This window comes from Podarcis muralis, chromosome 15 (assembly GCF_964188315.1).
Source record: "Podarcis muralis chromosome 15, rPodMur119.hap1.1, whole genome shotgun sequence".
NCBI lineage: Eukaryota > Metazoa > Chordata > Lepidosauria > Squamata > Lacertidae > Podarcis > Podarcis muralis.
Genome location: NC_135669.1, coordinates 32,698,259 through 32,715,373, shown reverse-complemented (window position 1 = coordinate 32,715,373; position 17,115 = coordinate 32,698,259). Strand labels below are relative to the sequence as shown.

Genomic DNA, 17,115 nt, shown 5'->3' with positions numbered 1-17,115 from the left:
CTCAAGCAGAGTGAAGAAGAGAAAAGCAACTAAAACCACATCATCACTCAAAGCAATTCCCAAAGTAAACGAATGCATAAAATAACTGTCCTGAAATATATAAAAGACCCACAATTACTGTTCAGGGCAAACATCAAACAAGTGTAAAGTGATGCATGTCAAGGCAAAGAAATCCTAGCTTCACATTTATGCTCGTGGGCTCTGACTTGATGGTGACTGACCAGAGACAAGACCTTGGAGGTGTGTGGCAGCTGTGAAACAAATTTCATGCTGAGCGCTGTTAGGGAAGGAACTGAAACATACCAGTTTTTACACAAATCTATAGTGTGAGGACCACATTTGGAATACAGTGGTACTTTGGGTTACAGATGCTTCAGGTTACAGACACTTCAGGTTACGGACTCCACTAACCCAGAAATAGTTCCTTGGGTTAAGAACTTTGCTTCAGGATGAGAACAGAAATCGTGCAGCGGCAGGCCCCATTAGCTAAAATGGTACCTCAGGTTAAGAACAGTTTCAGGTTAAGAACGGACCTCCAGAACAAATTAGGTTCTTAACCTGAGGTACCACTGTACTGGGTACAGTTCTGGTCACCTTGACTCTAAAAGTCCATTGGAGAGTTGGAAAAGGTTCAGAAAAGGGCAACCAAAATTATGAAAGGATGGAGTGACTCCCCACAAGGAAAGGTAGCAATGATTTGGACTTTATAGTTTAGAGAAAAGGCAAGACCGAGAAAAGGCAAGTTTATAAAGCTTCATGGCATGGAGAAAGTGGATAGAGGGAAGTTTGTCTCCCTTTCCCATGTCACTGGAACTTGTGGGCATTCAAGGAAGCCGCACGCTGGAAAATTTAGGACAGGTAACAGCAAGGACTTCCTCACACAGTGCGTAAACTACGGAACTCCCTCCCACAAGAGGCAGCGATGGCCACCAACTCGGATGGCTGTAAAATAAGGCCGGGCAAATTCATGGAGGACAAGGCTGTCAATGGCTACTAGCCTATCATGATGGCCATCCTCTACCTCTGCAGTCGGAGGCAGCAAAGCTTCTGAGTGCCAGTTGCTGGAAAGCACAGGAAGGGAGAAGGCTCTGCTCGAGGTTCCCCACAGGCATCTATCTATCTATCTGGCTGGGCACTGCAAGAGCAGGATGCTGCGCTAGGGGCAGTGCCCTATAGAGGCCCCTAGGCAGTTGAAATCTCACAAATCATTTCCTAATCCTTGATTGCAATTATATTTCGAGCAGTGTCGGATTTACGTATAAGCTAAACAAGCTATAGCTTAGGGACCCACTCTCTTGGGGGCCCCCCAAAATATACTTCTTCTTAATTGTATTTCAGTTCAACAATTGCTTTTATAAAATACATATTTTGTTATGTGCAAATGGCTTTAGATACCTATTAGGTCCATAAATTACCATATAGCATATATTCAACACAAAAGCGACAATTTGTTGTTGACAAAGGACAGCTGGACATATAAAGGGCCCCATTACCTTCAGTAGCTTAGGGCCTCATCAAACCTAAATCCAGCCCTGATTTCGAGATCAAATCTATTTTGAGCCGTTGTTGCAGGGCCCTTAAAAGCCGTGGGGCCCTTAGGACGGTGCCTTCCCTGCCTATCTGGGTATCTGGCACTGGCGAAAAGGTTCTCTCTCATTTTTCCATGCGCAAAGCGCTCACCGCTCAGAGAGCTTTGGAGAGCTTGCTTGGAGACGCGCCTTGCGCGCCGCGGTGCCTTTAAGCAGATCAGGCGGGAGGGAAAGAGGCGGGTCAGGATTTCCCCCTCCTGGCCCTTCCTTCCCTTCCGGCCCGTCTCTCCCCACGTGTGTCCGCCTCCCTCGATCCCCATCCACCATGCTGCTCGCTCGCGCCCTGCGCTCCGCCGCCCTCTCCGCCGTGGCGCGCCGCCCGATCCAGCCCCGGCCGCTGCTGTCCTTGCAGCCCAGCTCGGCGGCGCCTCCCGGCCCGGCCGTCGCCTTCGCCTCCGCCGTCTCCCGGCCCTTCACCCGCTCGCTGTGGGTGCTGCGCGGCGCCGGCCAAGGCCCCAGCCGCCTCCTCCTCCGGCCGGGCTCGCCTTCCGTCTCCTGCGCCTGCGGCGGCCTCCACACCGATGGTGAGCTACGCGCGGAGGGCAGGGGAAGGGGGAAGAAGGACGCTCGCAAGGAGCGCAGAGCTCCGGGCGGCGCTTACTCGCGAGGAAGCCCCCCTTGGGGCCGCTGGGGATCGCGTCCGAGGAAAAAGACGGCCGCGATCCTCCTCCTAGCGAGCTTTTGTCTAGGGGAAAGTGCTTGAGGGCTGGGCTGCGAGCCAAGGCGCGCTTGCTCTCGAGGAATCCCCCTCGGCATCGGGTTGCTCACGAGTAAATGTGTGCCTGCCATCCAAGAGGAGCTTACGCCCAGGGGGAGGCAGGCTTTGGAAAAAGTAGTAATAATAACGGGTATGGGTTCATCCTCATTCCCCCCCCCCCCCAGCGGGATTGAGCGGTTACTGAATTTCCATCCCACATTTTTTCTCCCAGGAGCTCAAGGTCTGTGGTTTTCTCCCTCCGCATTTATTCCCCACAACACCCCAAGGAGATAGGTTAGACTGAGAGGCAGTGACTGGCCCCAAGGTCACACCCTTGAGTTGCATGGCGGAGCCCTGGGGTCTTCTCAATCCGACACTAACCATTGGCTCTCTGCAAGCCTTTAAATTACCTAATTTGATAAAAGGATCAGAAGCTGGGAAGATGTTTGAGGGCAGAGGCCTGAACAGGGTCAGGCAGGAAGGGAAGGAGCACGTGTTTCCTAGCTCCAAAAGAAAATCTGGCAGTTCAATTCCATAAATGCTTACTCAAAAGGTAAGCCTCGTTTAGTTCAGGGGGACTTGTTCTCTGGTAAACATGCAGAGGACTTGGGCCTCACTGCATCTATAGTAATAGTTCTGAAAAGCGCCTACAGCTATGGTTTAGATGGATCCCATGTCAGGCTTCCTCAGAGTAGACCCACTATTAGTCATGGCCTTTGATTTCAGTGAGATTGCTCTGATTGTGTTGGATGCAACCCAGTATTCATGGAAATAAGTCCAGTTGAAAAATGGGGATTTGAGTAAATGCTTAACAGGCTTGTAGGGTTGTACAAAAACAGTAAAGTTTTTGTTTTTTTAGCTTGGAAGTTTTGTTTGCATAATAAGTGCTGTTGGGTACTTGTAAACATGTAAACTCAAAGATTCAAATAGTGTGTGCATATACAGTCAGCTTAATAAAGGTAAAGGGACCCCTGACCATTAGGTCCAGTCGTGACCAACTCTGGGGTTGTGGCGCTCATCTCTCTATTGGCTAAGGGAGCCGGCATACAGCTTCTGGGTCATGTGACCAGCATGACTGAGCCACTTCTGGCAAACCAGAGCAGCACACGGAAACGCCGTTTACCTTCCCGCCGGAGTGGTACCTATTTATCTACTTGCACTTTGACGTGCTTTCGAACTGCTGGGTTGGCAGGAGAAGGGACTGAGCAACGGGAGCTCACCCCATCGCAGGGATTCGAACCGCCGACCTTCTGATCGGCAAGCCCAAGAGGCTCTGTGGTTTAACCCACAGCGCCACCCACGTCCCTAGTCAGCTTAATAGTATCTACTTATTGGATGTGCGAGAAATAATAATGATGTTGGTGATGATGGTGACAGCATTTAATAATGATAATAACATTTCCTCCAAATCGCTCCTTAACAGTTTTAGGAGATGGACTATCATTTGCCAGCATTCATGCCCGCTGTCAAAATGTTATACTTCAAGCTCTTTGGAGCGCAGATCCGATGGCGCTGCCAAAATTATTAAACAGCACTGCAAATTCCTTTCTTAATGGCTGTTATCCCCCCCCCCCCAACCTGCAGGTGACAAAGCTTTTGCAGAGTTCCTCACGGATGAAATCAAAGAAGAGAAGAAAATCCAGAAGCACAAGTCCCTCCCCAAGATGTCTGGAGGGTGGGAGCTGGACGTGCACGGCACAGAGGCCAAGCTAGTGCGGAAGGTAGCTGGTGAAACGTAAGCGTGCAAGGAATTTTCACAGAGGGCCTCAAAAGGACAGCTGGGGGTGGGGTACAGTTATGCCTCCAGAACCCAGAAGCTGAGCTGCAACTCCCATCATCCTTGGCCACACTTGCTGGGGCTGATGGGAGTTGTAGTTCAGCGGCATCTGGAGGCCCAAAGCTTCCCAGGATGTGGAGTAGAGCACTGGGCTGCTCTGTCTTGATCTCTGCTTGCTGATCCACTGTCCACTGTCTTGCAGGGTCACAGTTTCGTTCAACATTAACAACAGCATCCCGCCGAGCTTCGATGAGGCTCAGGAAGGGCAGAAGCCGGATGAGCAAGAGGTAAACGAGGAAGAATTCTCTAAGGGAGGCACCAGAGTTAATGCTAAATTGTTTCTGGTAATTGAGCCATCATAGCTGCTAGAGGGCTGTGAAAATATGTGTCCCTGGCATCTGCCCATTTACTATCTGAAACCAAAGGGCCGCGTTGGTCGGCAGGTGTGAATTTTTTCCCCAGCTCTCCTATCCTACTATTGGGTGGGTCGTGTCCAGAGTAGCAGCAGCAATAAGGCAGCCATGACCTCCCTTCTTGCTCTTGCTAGCAGAGCATCCTTCGGCCACTGTTACTTCTGAGGCCCACACAGGTGTTTGTTTCTCTTCTCTAGCCTGAGCTCACGTCGACCCCAAACTTCGTTGTAGAAGTCACCAAAGACGACACCAAGCAGACGCTTGTGCTGGATTGCCACTACCCTGAGGACGAGGTGGGTGTTGTTTTTGAAATGAAAGTCTGGGGCCTTGTGGCCCTTGAGCCCCCTTTTCTGGCCCTTGGGGGTCTTTCCCATGGCCACGCCATTCACTGGCCCCTGCTGCATGTCCCCCTCAGGTGTTTTAGGCCTGGCTGGAATATTATTATTTACTGCATTTATATCCCACCTTTTTCTCGCAAGGAGCTCAAGGGGGTGTACATGGTTCACCCCTCCTCATTTAATCCTCACAACAACCCTGTGAGGGAGGTTAGGCTGAGAGCTACTGGCCCAAGGTTACCCAATGAGCTGCGTGAGGGGGGATTTGAACCCTGCTCTCTCAGGTTCTAGTCTGAGACGCTAACCACTACACCACACTGGCTCCTTGAACTCTGATCCTACCTCTTGCTATCCTGGATGGAGGATAGAAAGTGGTGTGCGAGTGTATAAACTAAACTACCTGAGAAAGTTAATATTTGTATGTGTTGCCCCGCCCACATTCACTCCTGGCTCCATGCCATGTGGCCCTCAGAAGGTTGCCCAGAAGGGAATGTGGCCCTTACTCTGGAAGAAGTTTTTCTACCCCTACAGTACAGTAAACCAGCTTTCTTCATCAGCCTGCCTGCCATCCAGATGTTTTCTATATCCCAACTCTACTACATCCCTGACCATTGGCCATGCTGGCTCAGGTGGATCCAAGTTGGGGTCCAGAACATCTGGAAGGCCCCAGGCCGAGAAATTGTATTTACTACAGGGATGGGAAGCCTGCCTCGGGTACCACACAATACCTGTTCTGCATTTGTAAGAAATCCATCTCTTAATGTGTCAGCACCCGCACTTTGGAACTCCCTGCCTATTGACATCAGGCAGGCGCCTTCACTGTGCTGTTTCTGGCGCCTGATAGAAACATGATTGATTGATTGATTGATTGAATTTACATACCCGCAGGTCTCAAGGCGGTTCACAGAATAAAATCAAAATATAAAACCACAAAATACATAATCATAATCAAAATCAAAACAACAGCAACCCAATAACCCTCACATTTTAAAAGGGGTTTTTAAAAGGCATTTTTGTTTAGGCAGATGTTTAGAAAATTGACCCCAGTTTTAATCTGCTTTTGGTCTCTTGCTATCCTAACATTTGGAAAGCCTCAAATTGTTGTTCCATTTTTCTTGCTGATAATTTTATTGTTTTATCTTTTTTGTGAACTGCTTTGAGATTGTTTTTTTACAATCGAAGTGGCGTATAAATTTTATTAAATAAGTGAATAGACAATTTACAGCTATTGGGGGGGTAGCAACCTCAGTGAAATCTGGATCAGGTCCATGGGGAGAACTGTCATATGGCATGGAAGAGAAGCCCTATGTCATGCGCTTTGGGGGAGCAGCGAGAGAGTTTCTGCCAGGCCCACGGGTTGGAGGGAAGGGTTTTCTTGGGGGGGGTGGCTTAGCATCCCATGATTGGACCTTGTTTAGCTGCTCTGCATCTACCAGCATAACCCCCCCCCCAAAAAAAAAAGCTTAATACAGAACTATCTTAAAGCCACCCACCACTGTATTTTTCATTCCTGCCAACTGTGTTGTTTCTAACCACCCCCTTTAAAAAACGAATCAGGTTGCTCCTGGAGAAGAAGAAGACAGTGACATCTTCTCTATCCGAGAGGTCAGCTTCCAGCCCACCGGAGACTCAGAATGGAGAGACAATCATTACACCCTCAACACAGACTCTCTCGATTGGGTAGGAGTTGCTGTAGAACTAGGGTACATGCGCGTGGGTGGTGCACTTATTTTGCGCGGCTGTATTTTCGGTTTTACGGAAACGCAGTTTAGTCTGGCTGCAAGCTTGCCTGGCAGATAAGCGAAACTAGCAAACCTGCTAATATGAGCATATAAGGAAGGCTTGCACACCATAAGGACCCTTGTGTGCATCTGTTTGTGCATCTATGAAAGGACATCCACATGTCTTCCTTGACGCCTCTTGGGTATCGTGTTAGAAAGATGCATTATGTCCTGTGCAAGAGCTCAACACCAAGTGATGCGGATTTTCCAGAAAAATGTGAAAAGTTCCTGAATCACACAGGTGCACTTGGTTGGGAGCTACACAGAGCTCCCAAGTGCATGTTTGTGGCAAACCCAGGTTTACCTAGCAGAAAGGAGTGTAACAGCTTTTGCGTTTTTGTGACACTCAGACTCTCTCTCTCTCTTCCTGCCCCCCTAAATCCCACTATATTCCTAGGCTCTGTACGACCACCTGATGGACTTCTTGGCTGACCGAGGGGTAGACAACACATTTGCGGATGAGCTTGTTGACCTCAGCACAGCGCTGGAGCACCGGGAATACATTCGATTCCTCGAAGACCTTAAACTCTTTGTCAAATGCCAGTAGGCTAAGAAGAGTGTCAGGGCCTGTATATTCGGGGGGGGGGTTCCTCAATTTCCTCTGCTTTTTTCCCCCCACTGAAGGCTGGACTTTGTTTCCAAACGCTGTGGAACGAGAGCGAGAAATGGGAGCTTCACAGGGTGTGTGTGTGTTAAACATGCATCCTTGAAGGAGGAGGTGTCACTGTTTCAGAACCCTGCAGCGGTCTTGTTCACGACCTGACCGGCGTCACGCAGATCCGCTTCGAAGTTTTTCTAAAACCCTGTAGCCTCCTCTCGCCCTTGGAAGTGTGGTTGGGGTTTTTGGAACAGTTGAAGGAGGAAAAGAAAATGATCTCAAAATAAAACCAGTTGAAGGCTTTTGTCTGTGTAGAGTGAACAGTGTTGATGGCTTGTTTGTTGCTTTTTCACCCAGACCTCACCTTAGATGGACAAGCTGGAGGGTGGGGTGGGCACATTGTGTGTGTGTGTGTGTTCGCGTATACACAGGATGGCTGTGGGGGCACTTTGGTCGTGCCACTGCTAACACCCAGCCCCTGTACAAGTTCCAACCAGGTGGCACAACCCTCTAGTTAGTAACATCTTCGTTCGCTTCTTGGGATTATAAAGGCATGCTTCAACACTGTGAGTTGACATACCAAGCTTTAAACTGCACAACACAAAATCAACGGGGCATTTCTGCTTAGTTACACCTGTGGTTTTAACTATAGTCTCATGTTACATGTTCTTTTAACTTGTTATACAGTGGTACCTTGGGTTACATACTGTCAGGGGTTCAGGAGCAGAGGCAAGGGCAAGGGAGGAGACAGAGAGCGAAGGGGAGGAGGCAGAAGAAAAGATGAGTGATGACGACGACCCGAGATCTCCGAGTCTTTCCAGTGAATCGGAGGATTCACAGAAGGGAGCACCAGTGGCCAAGGCAAGGGGGGAGTTTAGGGGGGCACCCCAGGAAGATAGAGCCAGAGGGGACTCAGAGGAGAGCAGTTGGAGATCGGGACCAGCGTCACCGCCAGAGAACAGGGAAGAGGAAGGGAGCCAGGGGGCAAGCGCTGGCAGCTCACAACAGGAGGGAGGGCACGAGTCAGGGGTGGCCACACCTCCATCTGGGAGCGAAGAGACGGTCAGACGGAAGGTGGAAGGTTGGGCGCGCGCGCCAAGTTCAAATGCACAGGAAGGCGGCGCAGTAGGCAGCCCGGAAAGGGAGCCAGGTCCTAAAGCCCGGCGCAAGGAGACAGGAGGGTCCGGGGGGTCAGCGTCAGAGGAATCCCGGAGGGAGGAGACCCAGGGGGGCAGAGGGACCCAGAGAAGAACAGTCAGGCGGAAAAGGTGGAGCAGGGCTAGGATATTAAGTTGGTGTACAAGGGGCGGAGATTCAGACGGAGCTTCGCCGATCTAGCTACTAGACGTAGAGTTGCACGCAGCAGCTTGAGAATGGAAACTGTAACTCAATAAAGACTTTTACTTAATGACCGTTGGCTAGCGTGATCCTCTGTGAGCTAGGATCTTGAAGCAACTCTGACACATACGCTTCAGGTTACAGACTCCGCTAACGCCGAAATAGTACCTCAGGTTAAGAACTTTGCTTCAGGATGAGAACAGAAATCGTGCTCTGGCGGTGCGGTGCCAGCAGGAGGCCCCCATTAGCTAAAGTGGTTCTTCAGGTTAAGACCAGACCTCCGGAATGAATTAAGTACTTAACCTGAGGTACCACTGTATTGATTTTGTATTTATTCCAGCCTGAAACCGTTTGGTGAATGGCAGGTTGTGAGTATTCACATTATTGTAAGTGGCAGATTCAGAAGTGTCATGATTGTTACATCTTCATAGCTACGCCCCTTTCTAAGATTATACAACATCTTAAACAATGCTACTTAGGAATGCACTGCAATGATGAAAACTGATTTCCACATGTTGCCTTTCAGCTGGATCTACTTTCCATACACATACATGGGCAAATGATTTGGAGTGCTCCAATATAATCTTAGTGACCTAAATTGTGTTTCCCCTGAAGTTCCATTGTACACAGCAAAGCTTTGCACATTCTTGAAACTGGGCGCCTTGTGTTTTCAGGGTTCCTAAATGCCTAGCTTTGAAGCATGCAGAACAATTCCTCGATGTTCTTCCTGTGCCCCTTCTGCAGAGTGACCCTAGGAGCCTATCCTCAGGGGACGGACTCTCCTTCTTTCATTCTGATTGGCTCCAATCAGTACAAAGCGTTGAAAGATTTCTTCTTTGTGGCCAAGAAGCGTCAACCCTTGGCTGGTTCTAGGATGCTGGAGACACACAGAGACCCTGCCACAGAAATAGTAACGGGTCTTTTGACCTTCCGCAACCCTAAACTGCTACACCTCGGAGCAAAACAAAACAAATGTGGTTGGAGTCCGTCCAATGCATAAACAAAACTATTGAATAGTTAGGCCAGCAGAGGGCACCAAGGGAATTCTGAAAGTGTTTTTAATAATACCCTTTTTACAGGCCAAGTTGCATAGAAGAAAGCTGCTGAGTGCCTCGTAACTTGGCACATCCTATTTCAAAGTGAGTGGGAGAAAAGGGTATTTCAGGCTGAGAGCCTATAGGGAGTGTGGTAAAAGCTGAACAGGTATGTCCCTCTGTTTCCAACCTTTTAAATTGCTTTTTTAAAAATAGCTTTGCTTCCCATTGCAAATAACAGGAGGGAAAGATTTAGGCCCAAGTCTCTCCTCGGTTTGGGGTATGTCAGGAGACCAGAAGATCTTTGGCTCCTTTTCATCCCAATGTTTTTCCAGGCCCGCCCTGGCACATTCCTAAACCACCCAGATACTTCTCTTTGTAGCTACCAACAGCAGAGTGCCAACCTTGGTAGGGCTAGGGATGTTTCCATGGCCACAGGGAGCAGACATCAGATCTGCAACATCGGGAAGGGGATTCTGAAGTATCCTGTGGTCCCTGGGATGCCCTCCTTGAGATCGCAGCCTGAAATCTCTCACTACAACTGTTCTTGATTTTCTACAAAAAAGAGGCCAGAACATGCAAGGCAAGTGTGATATAGAATTGGAGGGGCGAGGGACCCCAAAAGTCATCCGGTCCAATGCAGGAATCTTTTGTCCAACACAGGGCTAGAACCTACGACTCTTAAGATTAAGAGACTCAAGCTCCACAGGCTCAAAAGTGCACCACTCCCCGATGAAACGCCCAAAGGAATCTACGTGGTCTTCCATTTCAATCATTTCATCAGACAATAAGTTTATTCCAAGGACTTTTATTGGAATTTCCACCCCCTGCCCTTCCATTTTCCAGAGTACAGTACAAAAGCATGCAACCCGCCACCCCGCCCCACCCTAAATAGGCTCTCTCTATATTCATGGTACATATTTACAGTGCAGCAATGGTCTCGAATGCCATCGCTGTGTACGACTCATGCTTTCCGTTTGGGGGCTTGTGCATGTACACATAGACATGCACACACCTAGGGAGAAATACAGGTTGGTTTTCACAATAGACACATACACGTCGACAGACAACGGGCCGGTGGCTTGGGTACAAAGCAGGGAAAACGAGATGTGGCAGCGTGGATTGAAATGCTATCCTCTATATGTTCTCGACATCATATTTTGGGGTGTGGGCGTGTGTCTTTATTATAGAGTCTTAAAATTAAATAAGGCACATGACAACATCAAGAATATAACTAGCTGAGAAGCGTACACCCATTTGGAATAAGGGATGTGATCATAGCAGATTTCCTGTAATGGTGACAGCAGTGTGTGATGGCATGCAGATCCTAAAAAGCTGAAGTCGCTCCTGAGCCTCAGAGATATGGACAAGTAGGGGGTTATTCTATTCACTGCCAAAGGATATGCCATTTGCAGACAGTGGTGGTTTACCCAACAGAAGCATAGAATGGTAGAGTTGGGGGGTCAAGGGTCATCTAGGCGACAATGCAGAAGTCACAGCAAGTGCTTAGCACACCAGTACAAAAAGAAAAGGGGGGGGAGAATCTGGGAGGGGGGAGAATTTGAACCCGTATGAACCGACCCGGACCCTGCACTCATCATCAGAGTCCCTTTTCTATGTCCCCCATCGCACAGAACGGGGCCTTTTTTGTTGTGGCTCCCTGATCGTGGAATGCTCTCCCCAAAGGGGCTCGCTTGGCACCATCACTACATGCCTTTAGGTGCCAGGCAAAAACATTCCTCTTTAGCCGGGCCTATGGCTATTAAAAAATCTATGGCTTGTGAAAGTGTGGGGGAGAGGACTGTTATCATGATGATATTTTATTATTAGGCTGTCTGTCAGCACGCATTTCATTATGATTTTATCACGGATGTTCTGCAATGTGTTTTTAATGTTGTACACTGCCCTGGGATCTTTTGATAAAGGGCAGCATATAAATTGAATTAACAATAATTTGACATTAAAAAAAAAAGCATTGAAGCAGCCATCACTTTTCTAACTGGCAATTACTGCTCTGCAGAATGCTCTTTTACTCAAGTGGAAATAAAAAAACCCTCAGGGAACAACATTTCAGGAGAGGCTTGACTTATCTTACCTACCTTTGCAATGTGCAACAGAGATGAGATGCTTGAGACCTTTGCAATCAGAAAATCCAGAATGAGGCTACCTTAATTTAAGCATGCATACATGTAGGCTCTGCGTCATTAAAAAATAACTTTAGTACAGTTTTTATTTTTAATTACAAGGGTGGGTATTTTTGAGGGTGTGGAGGGCACCGCAATGTTTTTAGTGCTTAGAGCCTCAAAAGGTCTTAAAAGGTAAAGGACCCCTGACAGTTAAGTCCGGTTGCAGATGACTCGGGGGTTGCGGCGCTCATCTTGCTTTACAGGCAGAGGGAGCCGGCGTTCGTGCGCAGACAGTTTTCCAGGTCATGTGGCCAGCATGACTAAGCCGCTTCTGGCGCAACAGAACACTGAAACCAGAGCAGCGCACGGAAACGCCGTTTACCTTCCCGCCTGAGTGGTACCTATTTATCTACTTGCACTTTTTTTGGTGTGCTTTCAAACTGCTAGGCTGGCAGGAGCTCCCTGGCCCTATCTGCAGGAACATCCAAGCCCACTCCAATGCTTCAGCGACTGGGACAAATCTGCATTAATCTAGGGGCACCATTAAGAGCAGAAGCTAGAAGTCAGCACCATCCTAGGTTCCAAGTCCCTGATACAGGGAACCAGGCAGAGGGCCTTCTTGGTGGTGGCACCCTCCCTGTGCAATGCCCTCCCATCAGATGCCAAGGAGACAAGTAACTCTTTTAGAAGACATCTGAAGGCAACCTTGTATAGGGAAGTTTTTAAAGCTTTGATGTTTTCTTATGTGTTTAGATATGTTGGAAGCTGCCCAGAGTGGCTGGGGCAACCCAGTCAGAAGAGTGGGGAACCAATAATAAAAATATTATTAGTACTAAGTCTCATCCCAGCTGGGAACTCTCAGCCAAGCCGCCAAATGCCAGCTTTGGAACCAAACTGTAACACTGGGGCAATCAAACTAGCCCTCATACAGGACTATTGTATACATGGAGTGCTGACACTGTATCCATGCTCAATATGATCTAATATCCTGTTGAGTTTCATGCCCGCCAGCCATGCAAGAGGAATTATATTGTCTGTTGGCCCACTTACGGTTATAAAGCACACTTTACAGACATCAAATTAATAACTACTTGAACAGGATTAGCAATAATTCGCGAGGTAGCAATGGATGGTTTGGTGAGGAAATAATCAGGAATGGATGACTGACTGACTGCTGCAAGTCTGGAAAACGACAGAATTTGCTGAAGCCAATTTGCGGAGGGTGAAGAACGGTTGGCTATGATTTCCAGAGAGACGGAATACAGCTCTGAATATTGGGAATGATAAATCTGAACGTCAGTCTTAAAGAAAAGTGTGGTCCTTCCACAATTCCCCACAAATGTGAAAGATGGGGGCAGAAAAGATGGGACTAGAACGAAACAGGCAGAAACAGATTTCAACAGAAACTTCCTGAGGGTTGGAAAATCCTTGAGCATTTCGGTCCCAATTTCTCTCAATATACACATCTTGCAAAGCAATTTTAGTAGTGCATTTCTGTATGTGGTTATCTCTAATATATGCATTCCTAGGCACACTTTGCACCTAGCCATGTGCATTTTTGACCACATGAGTTAGCGGGAGAAGTGCCTTGCAATATTCAGAGATGTGTGAATTTTGAGAGACGCCTGAGTTTTTGGTTTGCATATTGCTTTGTAGAATGAGATTTTGATACATTTCCCTTGGAATTGGTTGGCGTGGGTGGAAGGGGATGGAAAAGGGGTGGAGGTTTGGTGGGATTGACTAGAAGAGCAAGGAGGGGTGACAGCTCCTAGTTAGATATATTTTACTTAGAAAATTTATACACCATTTGTTGTTTTAAAAAAGCTCCAAGGTCCAGTTATATATAAGACATATTGATACAGTGTAGATTAAGTAGGTTCTCCTTTCAAGTGCAGATTGAATTGAATTGAATTGAATTGAACTGAACTGAATTGAATGTCTCCTCTCTCACTAGTTGAAGCACAGATGAACTTCCGATCTTCTGCTAGTAAAGCCACTGGTTTTCCTTTTGTTGATTTTTGTGCACAGTCTTTTTGTGAGTCTGATTACTGCTCCTGCTATCATTACTCCCCCCCCCCCAAAAAAACACACCAGAATAAAAGGATTCAAGTTCTAGGGTAGCCAGGGGTGCTATTAATGGCTGACCCATTTCCTACACCTTCCACCCTTAAAAAACCCCCCAAAAACTTTTATAGTCTTTTAAAGATTTTGTAGGCTCAATTCCTGCACCAACTGCTGTAAAAATTCAGCAGCTACAGGCTTGCGTGGCTTCAGAAGGAAGGAAGGAAGGAATCAGGTTTGACTCAGTGACTTGGAGATTATCCTTGAGCAAAGTCAAATTGAAATTATTTTGCAAGCAACCTGTCTTCTTTAATCTCTTTCTTCCTTCCTACAGCAAGACACAGCAAGCTGCTTCTGGTAGGACAGGCATAGGCAAACTCGGCCCTCCAGATGTTCAGGAACTACAATTCCCATCATCCCTGACCACTGGTCCTGTTAGCTAGGGTCATGGGAGTTGTAGTCCCAAAACATCTGGAGGGCCGAGTTTGCCTATGTAGGATATAGACAAGCCACTGTTCTGATCATCATACAGGCACAGAGCTTCATTCCTCATTATGGATTTGCTTGCAGGAACATCAGACGGAATCCAAGAAAGTTTGCAATGGTCTTTTCATCCTAGGGATGCTTTACTTTGTGCTGATTGTGTCCCCTTCTTGGGCATCTAAGATTGATTGGCAATCTTCAGGCCACTAACTACTCTCCCTCCCTGATCTGCATGATCAACATTTCTTGATGCTAGCCAACCCCAGGCTTTGTAGATTGCACAAGGGGCCAATTCTAACCAATCCCATGGCAGGGAATCTACAGAATCAATTCCAGACTCTTCTGAAAGTCCATGAAATGACAAGCTCTTACAAGCTCTACTACCAAAACCCAAGGGCTATGGATGAAGGTAAGTGGTCATCTTCCAATTTTCCAGCTGCTTCCTACAGAACCAGCTGAAGCATGATGGATGTGGGCACGGATGGGAGTGTTTCTGATGCATTCTTTAAACCAGTGTTTCCCAACCTTGTGCCTCCAGCTGTTTTTGAACTACAACTCCCATCATCCCTGACTAGCAAGACCAGTGGCAAGGGATGATGGGAATTGTAGTCCAAAAACAGCTGGAGGCACAAGGTTGGGAAACACTGCTTTAAACCAAAAGGCACCTGTTTAAAGCACACGGGTCACTGAGATATGCTCTTTTGCACAGGGCGGTCAAAAGCTCACAGGAAGATGTTTTACACAGGAAAGTTTAAAATACAAAGCAGAAGGGGTTTTTTTGCACAAGAGGGCCAATGGTTCAGCCTGGCAATTAGGGAAAAACAGAAACTTAACCAGGACTCTATTCCCCTTCTGACTGCCTAAAAGGTTGCGAGGGGAAGTTTCGTACATAAGTAAAGTTGATAAAGAAAATAGGCTTAAAAAAGAGATCAGAGCTGAAGAAATTATGAGAAAAAAGCCGAAACACACAGAGGTAGGAACTAAGAAAGAACTGAAATAAGAACTCTATTGAAAAAAAGAGCAGAAACCTGAAGCACAGGCCCGGGATGAAAACCTGCAATGGATCCTGTCTTGAGAAGTTGAACTGAGAAGACTAGAAACCACTGTACTGATGAGTATTTGCTGGGCTAGGGATAGTCTAGAATAGGTCTAACTGGATGCGGTTTATCTCTGTTTATATTTGCTTTTGTGGGTATGTACTCAAAGCGCAAAACTAGTTTGTTTATTTTTAAAGCATTTTCTCAAAAACTGCGTGAATCAGAACTTGTAAGTAAAGGCATAGTTTGGTTTGGGGAAAAACTTGTCTGAAGCTTTGTGATTCACCTGGTGTCAAGGTCTACTTTATATTGGGAGTAGGTTGGGCCAATTAAATTCCAAAAGGTAAAAGGGCTGCTTAATGGAGGCAGCTTAGAACACACCTGTTCCATTATAGCAGGTTGCGTAACAGACAACGTTGGGCTTGAGCAGGCAACCTGACTGAGAAATTCCCAAACAAAAAATAAATAAATGCCGGGACATTTATGTACATGGGTGGTTCTGAACCAAGCATTCTCTAGCAAAGAACATTTGGTGCACATTCATCGGTCGAATCGCCGTACGTCGCTGACTACATATATCACAACATGAAGCACAACTGGAAGATATGAGGCACATGGTCCAGTATACAACACCAAAATGTCTTACGACGTAAACAGATGTGGGCAGCCAGTTGCTGGAGAGCCAGCTCTTCCACGGGCCATTTCTCGTCCCAGCAGCTGGGACTCCCACCATTTTATCCCTTCGATATGATAGAATCATAGGATTGTAGAGTTGGAAGGGACCCAAAGGGACTTCGAGTCCAACCGCCTGCAAAGCAGGAATCTCTCTCTCTTTCTCTCTCTTTTTGCAAGTCACAAACTTTGGTTGATGAAAACAGCATGGCGTGCAGGACGACACCACTGGATACGATGGTCACGGTAGCAGCAGTTAAGTGATCAGTGTGCGACATGCTCGGGGCTTCAGGATGTGGCCTCATCTTCAGATACGTCAGGCAGGTCAGGGTCCTTCAACCCTTCTCGACTCCCTTGCTTTCTGCGCACGTTCAAAAGATACACATTATAAAACCCCACCCATTACAGAAGAAAGCAAGCGGTGTGTGGTAGTCCCTATTGGAGAGGGCCGTAGCTCATTCACAGAGCATCTGTTTTGCAGAGAAAAATGGTCCCAGGTTGAGTTTCCATCTTCAGGCAGGGCTAGGAGAAAAACTCCTGCTGAAAGCCCTGGAAAGCCACTGCCAGTCAGTACAAACACTACTAAGTTAGATGGACCAATGGTCCACTCACTCACTCACTCACTCACCTACTTCTCCACTTTGGGAAGGTGTTTTATCGCTGGTAATATATAAGCTGGAAGCACAGGTGGTGAGTACAGTTAGATAATTTTAGATTCTGGACTTCATGGTCTTATGTACTGCTAGGCTGAAATCTGCTCTCCAGTTTCTCGAATATTTTATTCCTCTGCAAAAGACACTGCCATTTTTCTAACCTCGACATTATGCGTTTTCCTTTCTAGGAAAGATTTGTCCAGCTCCTTGCAGCCTCCCTGGGTGCCTGCACTTCCTGTGATGGCAATGTGGGCATGCAGGAAAGCTGTAGCGTACAGACTACTGGTGAGTTAGTTTATAGAATGGAAGGAAGAACAGTCTAAGAGACCCCCCTGCCCGGTTCAAAAGGGAGGCAAGCAGAACAAAAATGCTTGTTAGAATTTCATGAACATTTTATTTCCCTTTTGATAACTTCCAAGTGCCATTTCTTTTCTTGTTAATTGAGGGGGAATGGTGGGCAGGGTGGTGGGGATGTAGAATAGGCTTTTGGTACGGCACTCATCTTACATACCCCCAAACTC

At 47.3% G+C, this 17,115-nt stretch overlaps 2 protein-coding genes across 6 annotated transcripts in view; one reads left to right on the top strand and one right to left on the bottom strand.

The window, feature by feature from the left end:
- Positions 1-1,800: 1,800 nt before the first annotated feature.
- Positions 1,801-7,511, top strand: C1QBP (complement C1q binding protein). Its single transcript, XM_028708416.2, has 6 exons — positions 1,801-2,113; positions 3,871-4,021; positions 4,266-4,350; positions 4,674-4,769; positions 6,369-6,491; positions 6,990-7,511. Exons 1-6 carry the CDS (start codon positions 1,855-1,857, stop codon positions 7,137-7,139), a joined length of 864 nt encoding a protein of 287 aa, XP_028564249.2. The 5' UTR covers positions 1,801-1,854; the 3' UTR covers positions 7,140-7,511.
- CAMKK1 (calcium/calmodulin dependent protein kinase kinase 1) overlaps positions 7,167-17,115 on the bottom strand; it is a 99,641-nt gene continuing 89,692 nt past the window's right edge. For all 5 annotated transcript variants that reach the window (XM_077919442.1, XM_077919443.1, XM_028707682.2 and 2 more), the window contains one exon: positions 7,167-16,302. In XM_077919442.1, coding sequence (XP_077775568.1) covers positions 16,230-16,302 — 73 coding nt within the window. In that variant the 3' untranslated portion in view covers positions 7,167-16,229. The remainder of the gene's footprint in view (positions 16,303-17,115) is intronic.